This window comes from Culex pipiens, chromosome 3, assembly GCF_016801865.2.
Source record: "Culex pipiens pallens isolate TS chromosome 3, TS_CPP_V2, whole genome shotgun sequence".
Taxonomy (NCBI): Eukaryota; Metazoa; Arthropoda; class Insecta; order Diptera; family Culicidae; genus Culex; species Culex pipiens.
Window position 1 is genome coordinate 99,418,581 of NC_068939.1, and position 25,403 is coordinate 99,443,983.

Sequence of the window (25,403 nt, forward strand, 5' to 3'; positions counted from 1 at the left end):
ATTCATGTATAAACTTGTAAATTATAGACTTCAGCCATTTAACTTAGGCTTAATCCGGCTAAGTCAGTCCGGTAAATCGTTTTATATCATTCTGCTACGTGTAAGAACAACTTAAAACTATGACCAGTAACGTTTTAGAGTTAAAACATCGAAGCTTTGAACTTTTCCTACGCATTTTACATGCGATTTCCCCTTAATTTTTACTCAAAACACTAAAACTGACCGTATTCGAAATTTCTGCCGGCAAATATTTTGAAACTCGGCCCAGAGGTGCAGAATGGTCCCAGGAACCATGTCCAATCATTGGTTTGGGTGGAATTTTTTTTTGGATAATAACGGTCTGTGGGGGACCCGTGGAACCATACTAAAACTTGATCGGAGAACTTTTTGAAAAACGTACCCACCCTTATAAATATACTTTCTAAAACTACACACTTTTTTAGGAAACACATGCAACCATGAACAGTTGAAAGAGAAATGTTTCATTTCATTCATGCTCAAATCCAAAAATCGCAAACATTCCAGTATCCAAACCAAAAACCTCACTCTGTGCAGCGAGAAACATTCCTGAGTGCACCGTCAAATCGAGTTATAGGTACGGTATTTCTGAGAATGGATTCAATTTCCGTTGGTTCGGTTGCTGTTGACTCGGGTTTGCTGGAGTGTTTTTTTTTTTTTTCTTCTTGTTTTAAAACCCCATCACTATCTCTCACCACTCCAGTGGGACGCGTGGAAGCGTGCAACAGATGGAATGTATTGGATTGGGATGCATCGGGAAAGTTTATCTAGCACTCGATGGCGCCCGCCAGCAATGTTGGGATTTGTCACGCTGAGTACCGTAAAAAATTGTACATTTTCCGAAGCTTCACATCAAGTGCCAAATATTTGTAGCGCGCCAAACCAATCCAACCGATGAAACAAACCAACAAGTAGCAAAAACAAAAATTGATAACAAATTGGAACCGATTTATATTTTTATCGAAACTTATGCCACGTCAGTTAACGGTGCCTTATAAACAAACAAAAATGAGAACACAAATAAAGGGATTCCTATGTATCGAAATGTGAGAAATGAACACATCGAGGTTGGATCAAAAAAAAATATCAGTGCAAAAATTCCAAGTGTGGTATGAAAGTTTCAGGATTATTAAAAACATGTTTTGTTTATAAATGCTACGAAATCTTACGAGTAAAAGTTAGGGATCAAACAATGGAAGTGATTTTTTTTAACAATACAAAGTATACTGACTTCAAGCACTTCTTCCCCTTCTAGAAATTATTTTCGTTCACATGTTCGTAAATTTAATTTTATTGTCACTTTTGGGAAATACTCCCCCTAAACAAACAGAAGAGACATGGGTAAGTGGCGGGGAGAGGAGTGAGAAGGCAAATTGGAAAACAAATCTGGATTCAATCTAAACTGGCAAGCAAAACGCGTGGGCGTTGACGCCTGTTTTGATTTTTGCGCTTGCTGCCAAACTGTTTGGGCCTCTGGTGGGATAGGATCGTAACGACACTTTTATCACAAAATTTATTCATCAGATTTTGCTGAGGGACTTTATTTTGCTATAGCTATAGGGTGACTAGTTGAGTGATCCTGATACTGACTACCACTAAATAATCAACCTAAGCAAAACTGAGTTTGACTGAAAATCCACAATCATTTTTACAAAATAAAAAAAAATATTTGAACAAAATCTTCCTTCCCCCTCAAACGATTTCTTGTGTCAAACAGCAGCGCCACCCTATCGTTCCAAAGCTCACGTTTTATTAGAGGGATGATTTCGCTTTCGCCTCTAACGTATGAGCTTTCTTTTCGTTCCCGACACACATTTACTGTATTTGGCGTAATGATACGTGATGCTGACAAATTGCGAATTATTTATAAAGGGTACGACGACGCTCTCACTAGCAAAACGATGTCGACGCATGACGATATTCACTTTCTTGCTGGTTACGCCATGGGAAATCAAGGGAACACGTCGTTGGTGGAATACAAGTCGCTGGAGTTTTTGTTTGCCGGAAAAAAATGCTTGTCAATGGAAATTGTATTTCAAAAAGGAAAAAAAAAATCAAATGTTGATTAAATAAAATCAAACCTGTTGCCTTTCCTACTCACTGAGAAAAAAAATGTTTTTGTTTCATTATTTTATGCCCATTGTAAACTTGTTGGTGTTGAGTATTTAATAAAAGTCTTCCATTGTTCATTGGAAGGCACTAGAGGGTGACGATATTCTCTATTTTCAATTTCCCGGGAACCAAGAATTGAATTTTGCAAATTTCCCGGGAATCGAGAGGTCCAAAAATGGTCGATTTCCCGGGAAATTTTTCCTGGGAATTCCCGCTCACCCTCTAGAAGGCACAACGTTGAGTTACAACTGTGTGTACTAGGGTGACAAAAAAAAATGAAAAAATATATAAACTCATCTGATTTTTTTTTTTTGAAATAAACCAATGCTTCTCTGATCTTCATATTCAGAAAATTTGAATATTAATTTGACAAAAATTCACATAAACTGTAACTAAGGGTAGCAAGAAAAAAGTAAACCCAAATCAATTTTCTTTTAAATTCCTTTTTTGGTGTCATTAACGGTGCACATCAATCAGAGCTTTTGCACTAAGATTGTTTTGTTACATATATTTTGGTATTTTCAAAACTACGGAAACTAGCGATACATTTTTTTTATTCATCCTCTAAGGTACTGTCTACAAAGCGATTTCCAACCAAATTTGCCTCATTTAGGGTCCGTAATTCTGAAAATTTTTGAATAAGAAGACAACAACTTCCTTGGTTACTGTGCACCCTTAAGTCATTTTGTGTTTCGCATCAACCTCAATATTAATTTATATTTTGAAAAAAAAAAAACTCTGGCAACCAATTCTGAAAATTTGGGCTTTCCTGATTCTTTTCCGATACTGGGAAATTATTAATTAGCTTGTTTTACTTTACAAAAATCTTATAAAAAGTGCACTTTTGACAAAAATAAAAAATTTCAAATTATAATCTTGACTCCCAAAAAGATCAACAACGAGAGAGTCCACTGTATCAAGGGTTTCCAGAAGCGTTTATTACTTGCCAGTCTGCCAATTAATTACTCAAATTACTGGTCCAAATTATTAAATTACATTAATTACTTTATTACTTTTCATTATGATAAAACAATATTTAATTTAATATTAAATAAATTTAAGTATTTACTTCTACGGTTCTAAACTATAATATTTATAAACAGATCATTCGATAGCTCTTTCAAAAATAAAACTTTATGAAATAAAATAAAAAAAACATAAAATATCAAGCAAAGGACAGACAGTATTGTTTTGTTCAAAGTATTTAATTATGCTTTTTTATTTCTTTTTTTTTGTTCCAATATTGTGAATATTGTGAATTTTTTGTAAAATTTTTTATTGAAAATAGCAGAATATTTCGCAATAGTTTCTTGTTTACGCATTGAAAATTTTCTCCCACTAGAGGGTGCTGAAACTTGGCAAGTCGAATGCCATTGAAATATTGAAATTGTTTGAAAAAAGGCCCCCTGATTTTCGAGCCAAACATAAACTTTGAAAAATATTTGCAGCGGCTGTGAAATTTATCAAATAACGTTAAATTTTAAAATGTTTTCGATCATTGGTTTGACATTATTTCGTTTTTTTTCTCAAGTAAATAAAAAAATCCGTTACCAAAAATATGGATAGTGTGTAATTTGTCAATTCTAATTACTTTGAGTTTGTTTTTTAACAATGAAACATTTGTCTCAGAAATATTTGGAAATTTTTCAGGAAAATAGTTCAACTCTTAAAAAGAGATATTACAGGACTGTCAACTGCTGTAGTTAGTTGAAAAATATATTTAAAAAAAACTTATTTTTATTTTAATTAATTTTTGAATGGCTATCACTTGGAAACTTTGCTTCTATCAACGATGATTATATAAATTTGATTTTTAAATATTTGATCCACATAAATTTCAAATAATTTTGACGGTTTATTAGAAGAAAAAACATAAAAAAATAACTCTAATGTAGTTCTTGCGAAAAAAAAGAAATCATATTTATCGACTTTTTTTTCTATTAAGCCCTATATACATATGAAAGACAATAGGTTCTTTATAAAAAAACTCATATTTTTTACAATTATTTAATAAAAATAAATTGATTTTGGATTCATAAAACATTTTTCACTGGGTAATATATCATGGCGTTGCCTTTTGTTGTTAATCAGCTTAGCAAAACAACATGTTGAATGTTTTAAGAGAGAACTATGGTAAATAAGACCTTCTACATACAGAACAACTCTTTTTTCAATCTTTGTAAGAGTGTCACACACTCTTATTTGAAATTTAAAAGAAATACTGTTATAATAGATTATATAAAAAAATCAAAAAGTTTCGTTGAAGAAGTGCAATATAAAAAAAAAATACTTTAATTACCAAATAATGTCTTTAAATTACTCGAATTACCATGAATTACTAAGTAATTAATTACCTAATTACCAGCTTTAAATCAAAGTAATTATTGATTACTTGCCTGTCTGAGGCCTTGCTGAAAACCCTTGCACTGTATATGAAGTAATTTTAACATGATTAATTGGATGTTATATGTCAATAGCCATATTAAAAAAAATCCCGGGTCCCGAGAATTCCCGGGAAATGGCAAAATTCAACTCTCGATTCCCAGGAAATTGAAAATTTCGAGAAACGTCACAGTCTAATCAAGGGGCATCCCTGAGGTCGATTTTTTATTGTCACCCTAGTGTGTACTTATGCAATTTTTAACTCATTTTTCGAATCAATTTTTTTTATTTTATGTATCTATTCAGACTGTTCATTTAAAAATAAGTGTATGAAATATAAATCTCCTTTTTTTGTTTTAATCACAACAAGTTTAATCAATGCGTAAGAGAAAAGGGCAACGAGTTTTTTTTGTTCTATATTTTAGAATTGATTTTTGATTAACAAAAAAAAACTTTTGACTGAAACCAAAGTTAATGTCTCAACTAAACCAACAGATTTCATGTCTTCACTTCATTTAAATTTTGTTCTTAAAATTGAAGATTTTTCCTTTGTCAGGTTTTTTTTTGAAAATTTAAAATTGATTTTCTGCGATTTTTTAGACCAAAGTCCGTCTAGAAGTGGGATTGGGTGTTACAGGATCAATATAAATCAATTTTGTTTTGTTTTATTCAGCAGTTTTGTTGATTTATATGTGGAAAGCTCAGTATTTAAAATTTCTTGTGATCTTTTCACGTGTTTCGAGCCAAATGAAATACAAAAACTCATAAGTGGATTATGTTGTAATTGGAAGAGACATATTCTATTCCTGGTAAACCATTCGCTTCGCTTGAGTGACATCCACAATTTAACTCTGGCAATGATGGTTAATTTTACACAATTACCATTGATAATGCTACAAGTATCAGCAATTTTCCACGACAGGCAGCACCCCAAACCGAAGCGACAAAAGCAAGTAACGTAAGCTAATAATCTTAGTTAGAGCACTCTGCAGCAAGCAAACTCAAAACCCTGTATGTCGCGTGAAAAGTGACGTGAATTGAAAGCAGTCACCAGGCTTTTCAAACACACACACACACGCACTCATCTCGTTTTAAGAGCAGCAATCAGCTCGCTGTTTAGTATTCGTCGTTTGAGCACGTGCCCCCCCCACGTGGAGGCGCAAGCTTCGCACAGATTCAACTCAACTCATAAGCTTCTGCTTATCGGAAGCAGAAGTATTAAGTCAAACCATGGTTGAAGCATTCGCCTCACGCCTGCCCCGCTGGGAGTAAAAAGAAGAATTGAATCCGGAAGGAATATCCGCCTCGGAACAATGGAACGCTTAGGCTATTCCTTTCCCCAACATCCTTCATTATTATCACCGGTCTCGTCTATGACTCGAAATGTCTCTGTGGGAGATGTGAGAAAATGTCTCCCCTCCCGCCTTTCTTACCACCCACGATGAGCTTGAAAAGCTTGAATCCGCTCATGAGTGGTGAGTTCTGATGAGCTCAGCCGTATTTAGCCATTTTCCCGATTAGAACACAAAGAACCCGACAGCGTCGTAAGGAAGTCCTTTTCTCCAAATTTGGGAAAATGTTGCTTTCTATGCGCCTGAGTACGTGTGTTCACTTCCATAATTTTAACATCTTAGCATTCCTCTAGAAACTTGTATTCGTACCGGATTTCCTGTCACACTTAACAGAACAACAAAAGAACATTTCCTTAGAAAATGAAGAGAGAGAAACCAGCTCCTAATATTGTATTTTTTGTTCTCATAATATTTTTTTCATAGATTCTATAGGCCATTTTTGCGTGCAAGATTTATGAAGGATTACTTTGAGAGTTATTTTGAGCTGGTTTGACTTTGTATCAAACGGAAATATTCAGCCTACTAGTATTATTTTTTTTTTTTTTGTCACCGTCTTCGGCATTATGCCGCACAGACTGTATATACTTATAAACTAAACGTATAAACAGATATAAAACATTAAAAACATAAAGGTACGTCACAACACGTTTCTAATTTTAGTTTTAAATAGTTCTTTTGTCATGTCGAAATTAAAAAAGCACCAAACTGGGTTGAAATAACGGCAGCAGCGATCGATCGGGTGGTTTTGTCCGTAAACGGTAGTGTGCCTAGCGATCCTAAACGGCAGGTAGGTTCTCAGCGCACGTTGGGGCTCGTGAAGGCTCATTTTCTGACGGATCTCCGGGCAGTCTACTCGGTTTGTAAGAACGTCAAACACAAACAGACGTTGCAGGAAAATCCGGCGATGTTCTAGAGATTCTAATTGTAGTAATCTTCGGCGGTCATCGTAACTTGTTAGGTACGCAGGGTTCCTCCAGGGCAGGCGACGTAGAGCGTATAGTGTAAAGCTTTTCTGCACTTTCTCCAAGCGGTCACACAGAACTGCGTAATGCGGTGCCCAGACTTGCACAGCATACTCGAGAATACTTCGTACCAGAGAGATGTACAGCGTTTTAAGTGCCCGAATGTTCTCGAAGTCCACCGTGTTACGTCGAAGGAATCCCAGCGTTGCAAAGGCCTTAGCGGAAGTGACAGCGACATGCTTGTCGAAGGTGAGCTTGTGGTCCATCATTACGCCGAGGTCTTTGATGCAGTCGACACGAGTTAACAAGTGTGAATTCATCTCATATCGGTAGTGAATCGTGTCCTGTTTCTTAGAGAAGCTGATGACGTTGCATTTCTCTTCATTCACCTTCATCCCGTTCCTAACACACCATTCGTTAATAGCGCAGATATCCTGCTGCAGGGCGACGCAATCGATGGCAGAGGAAACAACACGAAACACTTTGAGGTCATCTGCATACAGCAACTTTTGGGATTTGAGGTGAGTGCAAATGTCGTTGACGAACAGTAAAAAGATCAATGGGCCGAGGTGGCTTCCCTGCGGCACTCCGGAGGTCACGGCAAACTGGAGCGATCGTGAGCTTCCTATGCGAACAAACCCTGTTCTGCCGGTCAGATAGGAAGAGAGCCATACCGTGAGCCAGCGAGGGAATCCCATACGTCTCAGCTTTTCAATTGCCAAGTTATGAGGCACCTTATCAAAGGCTTTGGCAAAGTCCACGTACACGGAATCAACCTGGCACCGTTTCTCAAGGCTGGAATTTATCGAGCTAACGTACAGCATCAAGTTCGAGACTGTGGATCGTTTCTTCACGAACCCATGCTGAAACTCCGATATGATGGGGACTGCGGCAGCGTACATTCTTTTGTGAATCAGTTGTTCTAGAACTTTTGGCAGGCAGGATAGTATTGAGATCGGTCTGTAGTTTTGAACATCTTTCCTTCGTCCAGATTTATGAATTGGCGTAATGGCAGCAACTTTCCACACATCTGGGAACTGACCATTTGTAAGCGATCGGTTGAAGACTAAGCTTACAGGGTGTGCCAACGATCCAGCGCACATTTTAATGAAAGAAGGTGGCAGCTTATCAGGACCAGGGCCTTTTGAAGAGTCAACTGCAGCCAAAGCTTCTAGAACTTCTGCTTCAGAAAGAACCGGAAATGGCATGTCAATGTTGTGGGAGGGAATTTCGTCGAGATAATCTGCTGGAGCGGTGTGCAAGCCATGGTTGAACACGCCTTTGAAAAAGTCGGCAAATAAATTAGCTGCTTCTTCAGGACTGTTTGAGCTACGATCACCCGAATCGACCACGGAAGGAATGCCATCAGTTCGCTTCCTGCTCTTAACGTAACTCCAAAACGACGAAGGGTCATCCGTTAAGCGGGTTTGAATGTTGTCGAGGTACTCACGGTACAGTGTTTCGTTCAGCAGCTCGTACTCCGTTTCCAGTCGCTCGACACAAACGTTATCCTCCGGTGATTTCGACCGAAACAGTCGTTTCCTTGCTTTGCGCAGAATGTTCCGCTTATGCCGTAACTCAGCATTCCACCATGGTTGTTTGATTGATCGATCTCTAGCTATCCGTTTCCTCGGCACGAGCTGTTGAATCACGTCAAATAATACGCTGTAGAACTGTGATGCTTGAGTGTTGGCGTCTTCCGAGTTCAGCACGTTGTCCCAGTCGATTTGATTCAATGCATCCGTAACAGCAACATGGTCACATCGGTTGAAGTCAAAATCAGCAACGTCAGCAGAGTGTTGGCTAACTTGGTCGGGATTGTGGTGGAGGTCAACCTTCAGTACAAACTGTTTGTGATGTCGGTCGGGTTTGAGAATAGCCGACGGAGGTTCGATCAGGTCAACTCTATCTGCGTCGTTCACGAAAGCTAGGTCAAGTATGTTGCCTCTAGCATTGGAGAGATTACAAACCTGCTGCATTCCGGACGTCAGTAAGGATTCCATAAGGTCAAGTTCAATTTCGGTCGAGGCATTGTTGGGAATGAATGCGTTCACGTCGTCGTCAAACGTCCAGCGCAGACCAGGCAAGTTGTAGTCTCCAACTACAGTCACTAAGTCGTTTACGCCAGCTTTCGATAACACTTCACGGACAGCTGCGTAGTGCGAAAGGTAGATATCGTTCGGGCTGTTCGGTCTTATGTAGATGCAGCACAAAAATACATTTTGCCGCCGAACTTTGACACGAATTATGGTCTGCTCCAGATGATCATAGCCGGCGAGTTTCACAAGAGTTGCGTCGAGTCCATTCTTCACGGCAACAAGGCAACCACCTCCTCGCCTCAGTTCACTCGTAGCAGGACTACGATCTTTTCGAAAAAATTGATAGTTGGATGAGAGCTCTGAATCCAGAATACCATCACGAAGCCACGTTTCAGACACCGCTATCACATGGTAATCGCTGCTGGCTAGGGCCGAGTTAAACTGGTTAGTTTTGGTTCGAATACCACCTGCGTTCTGGTAATAAACGAGGAGACTCATTTTCACATGTTTGGGTAAAGAAAAAAATATGTTTTTGACTAGTATTGAATTCAAAATTGCAATCTCTTGTTTGAAAAGATGTGCCTTTTTATTGGCAACATGCAACAACTTTGTGACAGTTGGCACCACCAGAAGGACACCCTCGTGGGGTTGCCCTTCATTTTTTATGACCTTCGATTTACACCCATCCATATAAGACCCACCGCTATACACGCTCAATATATGAAGTGCCACTCACCACAACATGACTGCTAATGTCCGGAATCTGGGGTTTCCCCCCTTCCTCTCTTCTTCTATTTGCAGCATCTTCAAGTTTGCCTCACCCGACGTCCAGGCGTCGGAGCATCTACTCCACGCGTCCGTCCTGTCGATGGTGGAGTTTGACGATGACATTTTCGCCGCCGGAAATTGCTTCGACTGGAACCAGCATCCGGCGAAGAACGGGTTGTTCTGTCCGTTCGCGTACCGGTTGCCCCCGCCCGACCAGGGAGCGTCCCTCGCCAAAGACCTGGCCGCCGAGTATCACTACCTCGGCAACACGTCGGAGTGGTTCTTTTTGGCGCGCAAAAACGCCGAGAAGGTTATTGCGAGAAACGAGCAGTACATTAAATGTAAGTACCCACAACGCAGGAATACTGCCAAATAAACATTCGGTTGGGCTACGACGGTTGGGTCTTCCGGCAGGACCCAAATGAATGTCACATGTGATGCAGTTTTGACGACCGACAAGATCGTTTTGGGTGTCTTCGAATTTCTATACTTTGCTCTAGTTGAAATATGTGTAAAAAAATTCAAAATGTAAAACTGATCACATTAGCGCACGGAAAGAAATTTATCTATCGCATTTTCAAAATTTGAATTAAAAAAATAATGATTTTTTCAAGAATCAGCCAGTATAAAGATTAGCCATCCTTTTTCGTTTCCATATTTTTACTGATTTTTAATTTTCTGTCAATTTTGATTCATTTTAACTTAAATGAACTAGTTTAATGCAAATTAAAAATCTAGTCAATATTTAAGGTCGTAGATAGTGTCTTTCACTTTCACTATGTGTAAAATGCTTTTACAAACAACACAAAGAAAACCGTTTTTTGGTTGAAAACTTCTGAATCAAGATTTGAATATTTTTCTAAAACAAACATGGCCGCCAAATGGCCGATCTGGAATGATGCCTTCCAAAGCCTTAATTAGGTTTCAATATTTATTGAAGGCTTGTTTGAACTACATGAGTCCAAAAAATCTTTGAATCAATTCATTATTTCGCTTCTCTTGTAATTTATGGACAGCTTTTTTAAAAAAAATATCCAGCCTTGCAAGATTTTTTTCTGTTTTAACCTGTCAACTCTGCTACCGACCCTTGATGGCCTTTAGATCGAAAAAGTTGATACCAACTCGGAATTACATTGCCGGAAATCCAAAACAAATGACGAGAAATTGATTTAAAATTAAATTTTAAGCCTTCACGACGCATAGTGAATCCTCTCCGAACAGAGGTGTGACAAAATTAAAAAAATGTCAGATATTCTATCAAATATGTCATATAAGGGTGATTTTTGGAATCTGAATTCAAAAAATACATTTATTTTTTCATGAAATAAAATCTAAGTGCATTATGGTGGTTAATAAATTATTATTTTTTCAATATTTTTTTTATTGCTGAAATTGTATTTTTTTATCAATAGTAGCTTGGAATTTTGATTTTGTGTGTGTGTAAATCTTAACAAATAAAATGTTAGGGTGGTACTATATCAGATGATCCATAACCGAAATTTTGTTAAACAAAATTCGCAGATACCACACTTTTAAATAACAGCTTTGTTATCTTCCGAAAAGTTGATCAGGGTCAGTTCAGTAGTAACGTTAAGGTGGTCCAGTTAATAGGGTGTTCCAAAATTTGGGTATTTGAGGAAAAGTGTTATTTGGCCTCTATGAGATTATTATGACATTTTTATTTTAGTATTATCTGTAGTTTAAGTAGAAAAAGATCAGAAGAAATTTCTAGAGTTTTTTAAAGGTGAAACAATATAAATTAAAGCACCTTTGAAAAAACTCTAGGTTTGTGTTGAGGCCAACGAAAATTTGATTTCAAGTTTTTATCTCCTTCCCCTTTTAAATATTCTACCTACAAAAATAATAAATCATTAACTTTTTTGCAGTAGAGTTATTAATTAAAATAATTTATGATACATTCTTATTAATAAAGTTGAGAATAAAGTTTTCAATTTTATATTTTTTATTTCCCATCATTCCTCTTCTCTTCATCCACGACTAGAGCCAAGGTCTGCTCTGCTTTTTATGTACTAAGCTACACAGCTAAAAAGTAGTAATCCAGCTGCGTGTAAAAGGCCTTGGTGTAAAATAAATATTGCATTATTTTATGCAATTTTATGTAATTTTACACCCTGAAATATGTAGACCATCAGTATGGGAAACCTACTTGACCGAAATGTCAAGATCATATATGCGTTTTTCCTACCTGTTTTTCATCGGTCTGATGGCCGAGCGGGCTAAGGCGCCTGTCCCTACTGTAGGTGCTGGGTTTGAGTCCCGTTGGTTGCAACTTTTTTTTGTGTTTGCAAAAATTGTACATGCAGTATGTAATATTAAGTGTTTATTTTGACGAAGGTGATGTGCATGCTTTTGCATGCGATTTTACCATCGGATTTTTTGCTGTGTACACATAAAAATAGGTAAGGTAAAAACTGCGATAGAAAGTATTTTCGCCGTTGAAGTTTTCAGTCATTCCAACAGGAATATTTAACCAAGTCATAAAAAAAGAAGAAGGAGAGTGGGGAGGGGGGGGGGGAATCTAAGAAATCCTAAATCAATTATTATTTTAGTACATTTGTTGAATTCTTAAAAATGAAGAAAAATCATAAGGCGATTGCAATATCTGACTTTTTGATCCAATTCGTGAATAGAGAAGAGTAGTTCCACTTTCTTTCGAGCAAAAATGTTCCTGAAGAGTTGAAAATCTTGAAAATAGTTAATGCTTTCTTTCGTTTGAATAGCTTAAAAGGGGAGAGGGGTCAATCAAAGTTCGAAGAACAGTACAATTAACAACTTTTAAATACCTTTCGAATGCAGCCAAAAGAATCAAATTTGGTTTAAAATTGGCTAAGTTATGCATGTTTTAAGAAAAAATATTTTTTGCGAATTTTGAAGTTCCAGCTACTAGAAATAACAAAAATGTCTGCACTCTCAAAGCCACCAAAATTCAAATTTCATCCAATCTTGCTCAAAATTTGGGAAAGTGTTTCTGAAGGTATGAGAAAAAATAGAAAAATACTAACACTACTGAAATTTAACTTTCATTTTTTGATTTTTGTCACACCTGGATCCACTGTGCGACGTGAGATCGAAGCAAGCTGTGCCTGGGTTTTTTCGTTTGCTGTCATTTTTCACTTTAAAATCGTCTTAACATTTTCTTTAAAATTTGTGAAATCAGTTAAAATTTGAAGAAGCAAAAAAGGCAGGAACAAAAATCGCGAAGTGGTTGTTAATTCAAGCGTTGCTGGAACATCTAGGAAGAAGGTGTGGGTAGTGATCATCGTCCGATTACTTCAAAGTCGTGTATCGGTACCAGGTCCGCTCCCGGGAATTCTACTGATGATTCTTCCTGCTGATGATTCAAGAGGAACGTGTCGAGAAGATTGGAATCAAGCTGTTGAAGATTTTGTGTTTTTGGTGAGAGCTTTCCATAATTTTGTTCAAATAACTCTTTCATCTACTCTAACATCCATACAATCCAATTAAGACAACTACGCCAATCTTACTAAGGAGCGGCCGTGACTGACTGGTTACGATGTTCGCTTTGTAAGCGAATGGTCCTGGGTTTGATGCCCATCTGCTCCCAACGAGACAGTTTAATACATAGAGATACTTGAAATACTGAATGAGAACGAAAAATCTTAGTCACTCGAGGTGGGGTTCGATCCCCCGTCCTTTGAATTGGTAAGCAAAAATGCTAACCACTAGGCCATCGCGACTTGGTGAGCTATGACTGGAATTAGGAATACTGTTACTATCAACTATATACGCGCTGGGTCCTTGTCCATTTGACAAGGGTTCGGAAGTTCTAAATAACGTTTGAATCCGATTGATGCAAACGTTCTTCAGGGCGGGGCTTGTCGATAAAGCTGAAGTACCTCGCGCTCAGCTAGCCAGCGTAGAAATGGGTTACCGAAGCTCGGCAGAGCTAACACCTTCCAAATGCCTATGCGAGTTATTTGCATGTATAGAGTGTAGATCTAAAAACACATGGAAACAACTCAATTTGTAAGAAGTGGCCGCGTGGTCCCGTTTGGATGGTTGCACACACACACACACACCTGGATCTACTGTGCGACGTTATGCCACAGTTATGTCTGTGGTTAAGCTGAGCTTGATTAAAGAATTCTTAAGAAATCTAAAATTGAAAATTATGGTTTGCAAAACAGAACTAAATTCGTTTGAACGAGAGTTGAATTTTGACACACTATTGTAGTCAGAATCTGTTTGATACCCTTTGTCCAATTCCTTACAAAAGTTAGGTAGGGAAAATGTACCTATTATAATCTTCTTCTGTTATTTTTTCTCAATCTGTTAGATTTTTTTCATAACGTCATAAAAAAATAACGCATCTTAGGCGTTACGGTTGTACCTGTGAAAACTATTTCAAGTTCGCGCTATGTTTTCAATACTCTTTTATTTGTTGCTTGATTAAACTTCCAAAATAACTGGTTATGCCATAAACTTACCAGCAACAGCTCTTCCTCGGACAAGCACATACATTTATGGCACTAACTGGAGAATTTTTGATCAAAATACACATACCGTCAGTGGGGGTGACATTGGGTCTGGGGGTAAGATTGAGTTTAAGTATTATTTTTTACGGATTATAAAATTTCTCAGGTACTTCTCAATGAAACTAAATTCTGTTAAAAGGGTTGTGCAAGGGACATCTTGAGATGACTTTTCTGAAAAAATCTCGTTTCTAGAACATATCCTGTCATTTTAGCAGCTGTCTAAAGTTGAGGTACGTTTTTGGTCAAAAATGACCGCTCGAAAAATCAACTTTTTAAATTTTTTGTTGGAATTGATCAAAAAGTACCCAAATGTTAGAAAATCTCTACTTCAAATATTTTAGCATGTCAATACGATTCCCTCGAACAAGAAACACTGTTGGATGACTTGTTTTTACTATATCTTTGTATTTGAGCATCATTTTAGTTTCATTTGACCCAATGTCACCCCCTCAAAGGGGTGAGATTGGGCCAATTTTCAAACGATTGCCATTTAAGGTAGAGTCCATCAAATTACACCATATTTTGGGAAAATGTTAGTAAACTATCAATCATGGTCAAGACCTTCGGACACCGGAACAGGTTCCAACCGGAAACGGTTCACAGAGCTGATGTCGATTGGTGCCCAAATGGAACCGGCTCCGGTGCCTCGTAGGCAGACGTGCATCGGCACTCAGTAGCACTTCACCACATTTTGAGATGATTGCCTTCGTTCGATGCTTTGAATAATCGTTGTTCACTATGCAATTTGGATTAGCAAAAAAATAATAGTGATTTGAATATCACAAATATTTCAAGTGCTAAATGTGCTATTTAGCACTCAAATAGCACTTCATCACTAAAACTAGCGAATAAGTGAAGATAAAGGTTTCGGTCGTTCAGAACCTCATAGTGCAATGAAAAAAACATACTTTAGGCACAAAACAAATTGATATGGTGCCTTTTCCAAGCCATGGCCTTAAAAAACTGTCAAGTGCTATTGAGTGCCGATGCACGTCTGCTCGTAGGACTTAACCTTGTCAATTATTTTTGTTGGATGATGTATTAATGAATGGCATTGTTCTGTGAAATGATTTTTATTCTATTGACCAAAAACCCAAATAGGAGGGCCGAGGTACCCCAACGGAATGCGGAATATCTCCGGTAAAAGTGGACCATATTTGTCCCCCATCTTACAGTTACAATTCTGGATCTTTTTCAACCGGAAGTATCCAAATTGGTCAATTCTACCAAAAATTAATGAAATTTTTAAGAAAAAAATTGGGGTCAAATGACTACCCATCAAAATTCCATAAACATTCGGCCTTTTGAAACGTCGCAGATTTTGGTGTGAAGTTTACAATATCTGATATCATCTGTTAGCCAAACAGGTTGTTTGTATAAAAAAATCAATATGTTAAATGGCATTCGTTCAAAACATTGTTATGTATCACGTGTGTCAAAACAGAAAAAAACGAAGATGGTTTCCAGCAGGTTCAGTTTTTACTTTTAATCATTCCACAAAGGCAGATTTGCCTGTCGTTTCTCATATTTGCTTTGCTTTCTATGATACACTTTGCTTACGAGAGTATGTTTAGATGGCATTAGCAGAGAAAGCATTTTCTGAAGCAACAGTGCTGGATCAAACGGAAAAGAACCGCCGCTCGTTCTCTGCCAACAGAGGAAACCAGCCACTTGGCCATTGTTGTACACATTTTCTTCTACTCAGGTTAAACATTGATAGTTGCTAGTGGGTGGTATTTGCTATTCACTGTTCTTGGCATATTCTTTTATGCATTGCGCAGCACCTGTTTGCTAGGGTGACATTTTATGTGTTTAAAAGGATAGCAAAACGTTGAACAGTTTTGAAATATGTTCTAGGTTATAAGTGGAATTATTTCATTCAATAGTGAATCATTTAACCTTCACGACCCGCATTGACACCACATTATTAGCAAAACAGTGTCGTTTTGCTGTCACTGAATTATGTGGCTTCATATCAAACAGTTGCAACGACTTGTGAACATTCGCACTTGCACTCTTGTACTCCCCACAGTGTACATGTTTCCTGCTGGGGAAGCTGCTGTCGTTCTTACCTGGCTCAATTTTTATATGTTTGTATATTTTGGTAAGCATTTTCAAATGATTTTTCAACCCATTTTTGTTAAAAACATTCAAAATGACATCACCACGCCAAGAGAGCACAACTGCAACGCGTTGTTAAACCAGCAGCACCATTCAGTGTATCACACCCTGCTGGAAGTGGTTGCTGTAGTTTATTGCGCTGAATTTCACTGAACACGGTGCAATTGTGCCCTTAGCATATACAACGAGGTGTTGCTTGTGACTGGATTGGTCGTCAGTGGGGATGGGTACGTACACTTAATCTCTCGAAGCAGCAGAACCCCGTGAAGGGTGCAGTTAGTTCCAAGGTCCTTATTGTCGCTCCCGCCACGTTGAACTGTGAATGAATGGGAAATGCATACATAATGCAGCTACTAGAGAAAACTTGGAAGGAATTTTCACACTTTTAAAAGCTTTTTAAATGGGAGCTTATCTCGTCAAAATAAACGAACAATGGCAACAGTTCAAGGCTGCATTTGTGCTTTCTTATGTTATTCTTGCAAAAGATTTCATATTTTGATGAGCTTATAACACTGAATGAATTAATCATTTAATTTAATTTCGTATTTGATTTCATGCTCAAAGGTCAATAATTTTAGTATACCTTTTAAAAAAAATCTTATTTTTGTAGCTTCTGAAAGTCCCCCTCCCGAAAAAAAGCAATCATAAAAGATCATTGCCAGAATCATCATTTTTGATAAGTTGCCAATTTCATCCCTAAATGCTTTTGCGACGGGACAACTCAATTTAACGCAAGTTCGGCTACCTTTCCATTGCGCTACTAGCACCAAGAAAGGTGCTGACCGTAGAAAATTGCAAATTATCGCCAATTGAATCGCTTATAAGATTTCATGCTACATCTAGCTCGTAGGGTCAACTCCCAGTCACGTTTCAAGCTTATCTCGTTTTTCTGGAGTTGCATTATATAGCTGGACATTTTTTCTATCCAAGCTTTAAGAACAATCAGAAAATATGAGCTTTCTACCTTTTGTAGAAGAATGTGGTCCATCAATTCAGTATCTAACAGTTTCGCTTTAGTGGCGTTAAACCGCAAAATTTATAAAGTAATAACACAGGCTTGCTGCAAACTGTAACCTTTATCAATCAGGATGCTTTAGTGTTGCGGCAAAGCACATTTCCGTGGAATGTTCGATTTTCACTAATGCACTAAAAAACGAGCGAAAAAGCTTGCAGCCTTCATTCCCTACGGGGTGCAAAAAAACTCTGAAAGATTCTTGCGGTAAACCACTTTGAACCGAGGTTTTACGACTCAATAAAATTTGGGAGAGCAGCAACCGATTTGGCAGGCTGTTTACTGGAGCTTTTGCTTCCGGCACGGAAATGTTGCAGGTTAGCGAAAATGGTGGGAAATTTGGGAAATTCTTCTCATTGTTATTATTATTAAATTTTGTTAGGTGTTTTATTATTTTTACTGTTTTCGATTTAAGTAAAACATTGTTCTTGGGGTTCTCGTGACGATAGAATGATACAACCCTTTTTATTTTTAACACGTTAAAAAATACATGTTTTCTTAAATATGCCGCCCGAAATAGCGATGAGTTGGAAATTTGATTCCATATACGGAGAGACCGGCCGGGGCAAATCTAAGAAAATCTTGGTTAGTTTAACTAAAAGTGTAGGTTAATTTTTTACACAGCTTTTTTTCAACAATCGATAGTTGATTTTGTAAACCCAAAATTGCTGACCACCAGTAATTAAAATTAACTAAAACAATAGTTGGAATTGCCATTTTTGTTGGATAAATGGCTGAAAAAAATTCTAGCGGTCGACTGCTAGCATTTATTTTTCAGAAAATTAACTAAAATTTTTTTGTTTTCAGCTGAAATATTGTGGAATATTCTGTTAAAAACTGGCTGGGAAATATTTATCATCTATTTTTCAAATTTTTTTAACGTTGTATCAACCGAAATATTTTTGCATGCAGCAAATTATTAGTGGTTTATAACAAAAAATTTCTTAATTAGACATAATTTATGTAAGTGTTGATATATATTTTCTTTAATTATCTAACGATATAGGCTGGGCCGAATTTCTAGCTATATTTTAACTAATGTCTCACTTCAATACAGAAAAATATTTGTACATGTAGTCAATAACTTGTAGTTGATAGCAATATTTTTATTGAATTTGCAGTAAATTTTGTAATAATGCCTCACAAATTAATGCTGGGTGTTTTTATATTCGCATTTATTCTGCCTAAAATTTTAACGTTTTGTACTAATTTGTTTTTTTTTTTGCATGAAGTTGTTAAATTACTGTTAAAAAGCATCAAAACAAAACTTTTTTTAACTGTTGTTATAAAACATGTAAAGTTTGATTAATGTTTTAAAAAATTACGTTGCATTAAACTAAAAAATAATAAAAAAGCATGTAACAAATTTTATTAAACATATTTAAAAAAGATGTTTAATTTCTCGTGAATTCCTTAAAAATACACCCAAACGAAAAATATATCTCAAAATCTGCAATAGTGAATTTGCTGCAGAAAATGTTATATTTTATTACATTTTTTGCAGCAAGCCCATAGATCATTTTTGCCCGCGTGTAAACACGTCAGCGATCTGCAGTTCTCACCAACACATAGAATACTGGCGCGTCCCCGAGCAACAATCTAGAGAGAACATTATGTTCGCGCTCTGTCCCTCACCATTCATCAAGCGTCCATGGCGCGGTGGTAGCGTATCGGATCAGCAACCTAGAAGTTGATGGTTCAATCCTCGTTCTGTTAAGGTTTTTTTTTTCTGCAATACAATCAATCTGCCGTCGGTAATGTCGATAATTGTCGGTAACGGGCAAAAATGTCATACCCCTATATCGCAAAAAATGCATGAGGACAGTTTTCATGCAGATTCTGATATACTTTCATGCTGCCATGCATCAAAATCATGCGACCGCCGGTTGGGTGTAGAAACCGAGCAAAATTTTCACTAAGTTTTAAGCATATATTTTTATTATGTTGTATAAAATTAAGTGTTGTATTCACTTACCATCACTGTGAAATTATCCGATAAGTCATCATCATCTGTAACAATGGTCTCAGGTTTAATTATTTTTCTTGTGATTGGACACAGCATTTTCACTAAAGTGAACCTTTTGCTGCAAATAAACATGTGAAATGTTTTAGTAATTTAATAAAAAATTCTTAATTTCGGCTATAAACTGAAGAAACGTAAATAAATGTAATTATAATGAGGAAAGGAGAAATATCAATAATGCTACTTACCAAACCTGCATTAATTAAACAATTGATTTTGGCAACACACTTTCACTGCATTTGATTCAATTTATTCAACGTACTCCGATTCCTGAAAAAATATTTTCAGTTTAACTTACAAGTTTATTGAGCGGTCGTATTGCAACAAAACTTTCAAGATAATAAAATCTTCTTTTATATATTTTTCACATTTTTATTTTTTATGTTTTACTTCATCTCTATTTTTTATGTTGTCATGTGTACGCATTTCTATGTATTTTATAATTGATGATTCTGAAAAAAGAATGGTTCATTAAGATTTATCCGTCGTAAGCACGAAGCTTTTAAATGATTCAGTTTTCTGATAAGAATCACATTAGATAAATTATTGTGCAAAAATAAACCCATACTTACTTGGATTAATCAACATTTTGTTAAATTTGCCCGGGCTGCTCTATCCGTTAAGAGTTGGCCCGCATCTCCCTTCTACTGCCCTCTCTTTCCATCAAACATTCTTATAACGTGTTCAACTCACTCGCATCAGAGGTCCTGATGGCGAAGGTCGTCCTCTTGCTCTTCATAGTTTATCACCTGCAAAGAAATCAACAAACCTACTCACCAATTCCACCTTCCCAGTTGCAACACTTTGATTTGCCACTTCAACATTAGCCAAATAGTGTAATTTTCATCTTTCACATCCTCTCACTTCATAATTAACAACACAAACTCAACAAATCAACCGCTTTCGTTCGAATCCTGACTTCAAATGATAGACGTAAACAAACCCAAGTTCGTCTTTTAAATATTTAACCAATTGTTAATTATATTCAACCAACAAAATTTTTGATTTTCCTAAAACCAAAGCTATCAGTCGAGCACGTTCATTCGAGTTAGGGAAATCTGTTAGCTTTTGGCCTTTAGCATTTTCAACAAATAGGTTATTAAATTAATACTGAATTTTGGTTAATTTAACTGAAAATTGGCAGTGACAAGTACGTTTTTATTACAATTTACGAAAGTGAAATCAACAATTTTAATTGTTAAAATTTCTGGGCACGGTCTCTCCTTGTAACACCATTCAACAGAATACTCCTTGAAGAATTTATTAATTCAAAACTGTTCAGACGGTATCGGCTAAAATATTTAATCTTCTTTTAATGTAAAGATTTCAGTAAGTTGAAATCCAAATACAGTCCAGACTCGATTATCCGAAGGCCTCGGAAAAATTTCACTTGGGATAATCGAAATCAAACTTTGGATAATCGAAACTTCGGATAATCGAGTCTGGACTGTACCATGAAATAACTGTCTTTGGGAAAATTATTGAAAGAATTTTGTTCATGATGTATGGAGATTTTGTCATCTTTATGACTTTCTCTATTGACAAAATTAAATTCTGTTAGTTGGCAGATCGAAATCACAAAATGGTATAAATGACGATGCTCAAGACGACGGCGTTGATTCCTCAAATTACACCACCGATTCATCCTGGTGGAGGTGCCCCGCCGACCCAACCGCAAACATTACGGCCAACGGCGTGTGATAAATTTTCCACCGGACACGCCACCGGAAGCCAGGAGGAAACAGCCAGAACAGCCACAAAAACCGACATCAAGCATAAATATTGCACCGCAAGTGGTGCAAGTCCCAGATTGCCCAGGACCTCGGACGTAAACTTGGCGGAAAAGGTTGGAGAAATGCTGAAATTACCTTCATTTGATGGTAATTTTCGATAATTTAGGAATGCGAAAAAATTTCCGCTAGCGCAAGCTTTTGCAGTGTCGGTTTATTTGAGTAGTAATTTTGTGCAATTTACGATTTATGGTTGATGATTTTTTTTCTTGGTGCAGTATGCAATTCATCTAAGCAACTTTTCATGAAACACAAACACTACCTTATTTTGTGAATCGAGAATACTGCAATGTTGACAATATATAATGGAACATTTCGCAATTTTCAATCAACTCAAACTTTGAAATGAACGTTTGCTAGAGTTCAATATAACAATTATGCAAGGAAATATTCAATGCTGGATGAAAATACATGATTCTTTGTTTTGTGAATTTCATCGCCATTTTTGATTCGTTCAGACAAATCAAACAATTTAAAAATAACTGGTTTGCTTCAGGATAACAAAAAAACTCACTGAAACATAATCAATTTCAGTGGTTATAACCGCAAGAGCACACTCCAACACTGTGTAAACACGAGTGTGTGTTGATTTTGCGTGAGCAACATTATATTCAACCCACAACAACCTGCCAACGAACGGTAATAGTATCTGGCGAATCATCAAATTTTAACCACATTGAACTCTGCGGCCACACGAGCACACACCACATCACCACCGGTAGCACAGCACTTAATCAATATTTAACGTTTTAAATTTCAAGTGCTTTTCGAACCACCAAACTAATACTTCCCCCGAGGGCCCAGAAACTTTCAGCCACGAATGTTTGTTGGCGCTATAAATTAATCAAAGCACTTGTAAAAGAGAGAGAACCCCGAATGAGGCTTTTCCAGGGATTGAGGCGCCTTTTGTGGCTTTTCTAATGGGTTCATCCGCTGTGAATTGAAACGGAAGCTGGATGGGTGGGTGCAGGAAAATCTTCATTTCCCGGCCCATCCGGTCCGATCCGGGACTGTCCGTTGAGGGCAATGCACGGTTTGGGTTCCGGTCAGGTCCGGTTCGAGAATCTTCAAGAGGGTGGGATTTGTACTTTGATATTGATCTCAAGCTAGTGGATGAAAGATGAAACATCATAAATTATTCAGTCGAAATCAAACATCAATACAATGGTGTTTAGGAAAGGGTTTCTTTATGCAAATTTTGGGACAGTCACTTTTGGGTGGACTAATGAGTTGAAAATGAGTTTTCTCGATCATGTTTTGTCTAGAAAAAATAAAACGTATCGAATTTGTAGGATAATGGCAGCGCTATTGCAGATAGAAGAGATAAGACAACCTGCTCGATTTGTAAATAGATAATTGTATGAATGCACTAAACTGATTCAACCAAGTGTGAATTAAACTTTTATTCAAAGCACAATTAGCATTTTCCAAACGATGAGCCCTTCTCAAAAGTTTTTTTCGCATCACTCAATCTCAATCGCAATCTGCTGCGGTTGATGCACTCCAAACGGCTTCTTTCCTCGTGAACAGCTGCTCCACCGTGTTTAAAACAGAACGAATAGTTTCCAGTGTTTGCTCTCTGCGACGTTGGAGATGCATTGCCAGCACTTTATCGTTGGTTGCGTTCGGCACCGCTTTTACCAATCCACTCAGATGGGGGGGAGTAAAACTCCGAGGTAGCAATCAATTTCTGTGTGCTTCATCTGCTCTCGACAAAGAACCATTTCTCTATTGTAAATATTTTCCTTTTAAGCACAAAACCATTTGTTGATCTATTTTGTTGTTATCTAAAAACAGAAGAGAAGAATAAGGGTGCAGATTTATTATTTACTTTTTTTTATTTTACAAGCAAAAGAAAAAATTTAATAAAAAATAATTTAGGTGCAAATCATGTAGATTTCTGAATGATTTTGCGTTCATAATTTCAAACGTGAGTAGTCACCACCATGGCATTTGATATTTGCCCAAGAAGTATATACTCACGTTTTCTCTTTTGCTTGAACAGTAGTACGCAGAGATGCATGGAAGTAGTGCTTGTCGTCACAAACCTTGGTGAACAGATCCCAAATGTTTAAAAATATTCTCGGATTAGTTTTCAAAAGGACGTAAGAACCATTGGTAAACAAAGCCCTTTTTGCAACGGTACTCGACCTACTTACGAAAAAAAAAAATCAAAAATTCTTGAGAATGTTCATCTACACGTCCTTCAAGTGCTCTAATTCAAATTTGTGTTGGAGGTCACAGTGGCTCTTACGGCTTTTTGAAAACTCACCCGAGATATATTCAGCTTCTAGCGGAAATTGAAGGCCCAAATGTTTTTTTATTTACTTCTTGATCTGCACATGTTCAATTAATTCAAATAACTTTTTTTTATTCTGCAAAAATCGACCACGTGCTATGCGAAATCGCCCAAACACAAAAAATACTGCTGAAGCTCTTCGCTTCTATGTTTAAAATTAAGAAAAAAAAAACAAAGAAATCAAATCCTTTAGATTATCACTGCTTGCGTGAGAATGCAACAAGATTTTAAAGAATAATGAAGCTATCCCTTGTCATATGGGATGCACTCCAGCTGGAAAGCACAACACAATCTGTTTCGTTTAGCATCGTCGTCTGGTTCATGGTCACATTCTTCTGGGAAAGCAAAAACATTCTCCGACTCCACGTCCAACAGTTCATATCTCTGCTAAGCTCCTCAAACCAGGCTTGACGCAGATGATATGGATTGTGGAGCGATTAATGGATTTTAGACTTCTTCTTTACTTTTTCATTGGATTTTTGTCCAGTTCTCCAAACATCTGTTGAAGAATACTTTGATTTTTTTAATTGCATTGAAAAATGAATCACGATACATGTAAAACGCTTCTTTAAATAACTGAAAACAATTTTTTTTGGATTGACTTGTTTTAGTTTGATTTTTTTCTTTTCTACAGCATGATATTATTAATATATTTATTTCTTCGATTTTATAGGATAACCTTAAAAAAGACGCTGAAAATCGATGCAATGAAGTTGATATTCATCAAATTTATTATGAATATGCATTGAAGGACTCTGATTTTAATTTGGAACTCCGATCCAAATTCTCCAGATGTCTAGCATTCTTTGAAATTGCCCCAAAATCATAGCTAGAATAAACAAAATGACTGAATATAAATCTTATCTTTGAACAATTTGTAATGAAAATACAGCAAAATATAGATTATTTCATTAAAAAGCTGCTTATAACCCAATTGACTCTCATAATAATTAATTCAATCCTCTGCCATATTTTAAAATTATATTAAATAACATTTTCGAATCAACTAAAAAAGTATACGTTTTGGTTCATTTTTTTTTTTTTTTGCAATATGAGACACACGAATTGAATACAATCAGAATGGTATGGAATCATACTGTGGGGAAAATGTGCTATCACAGAAGTTTTCAAAAGTCCTCATGATTTAAAAAAAATTAAAGTTAGTTAACTATATTTTTTGAAAATTGATATTTAAAATTATTTAAATACTCTCAAAGTGCCATGTTTTTCCCAACGAAAATGAGTTCAAATTGGAAACGGACGGATAACCGGAAATATCCAGAAGCTCCATGTGTGCTTCCGACGTGGCACACATGCCGAACCAACTACCACGTGGAACGTTGTTGTGTGAGAGTTGGCTCTCCTAAAGACAAACATAAACATTCACTTTCGCTTCGTCATAATCCTGAGCACACAATAACAGACGCCGTTTGGGATGGCCAACGGGCCGATTTGTAGGGACAGGGTGATTGTGGGTATGTTTGGATTTTTTTTTTGTAAACTTTTAAATTTACAAAAGATGGATAAGAGTTGAAATCAAATTTCAAATTTTATATAAAATAGTTAAAAAATAATTCCAAAATGTTTCCCTCTAAAATTGCGAGCCACCGAATTGTCCAAACTGCGCTGCTGAGTCTCCCAGGTCTGGTCCCGTCAGGCGAACAAAATAAACAGCATTGTTGAACGCAAACTTGGCCTGGAGGCGCTTGCTCGCTTGCTTATGGACGGTTAAGCAGAAAGGCAATACACAACAAATGATTGGATGGGACGAATCCTTTAAGTCGTCGTTATGATATTGATGTGATTTTATGATCGACGACGGTAGAAAACGATGACAGTTAACAGAATGGCACTTTCGATTTGACCAACTGGTTTAAAGAGCTGATGGAAAGAAAAATTTAAAGTCATCATACATATGAGCTAAAAACGGTTTAAATTGAGTATGATTTGTGCAGTTCAGTAAACCTAACTGCATGCAAATGCAAAAACAACCAAACTATGATGTAGA

General features: G+C 36.8%; 1 protein-coding gene across 1 annotated transcript in view; it reads left to right on the forward strand.

Moving 5' to 3' along the window:
- Positions 1-25,403, forward strand: part of LOC120430005 (uncharacterized) — a 238,338-nt gene that overhangs the window by 151,598 nt on the left and 61,337 nt on the right. The window contains 1 exon segment of the mRNA XM_052709458.1: positions 9,667-9,974. Within this exon segment, the coding sequence (XP_052565418.1) occupies positions 9,667-9,974 (308 nt within the window).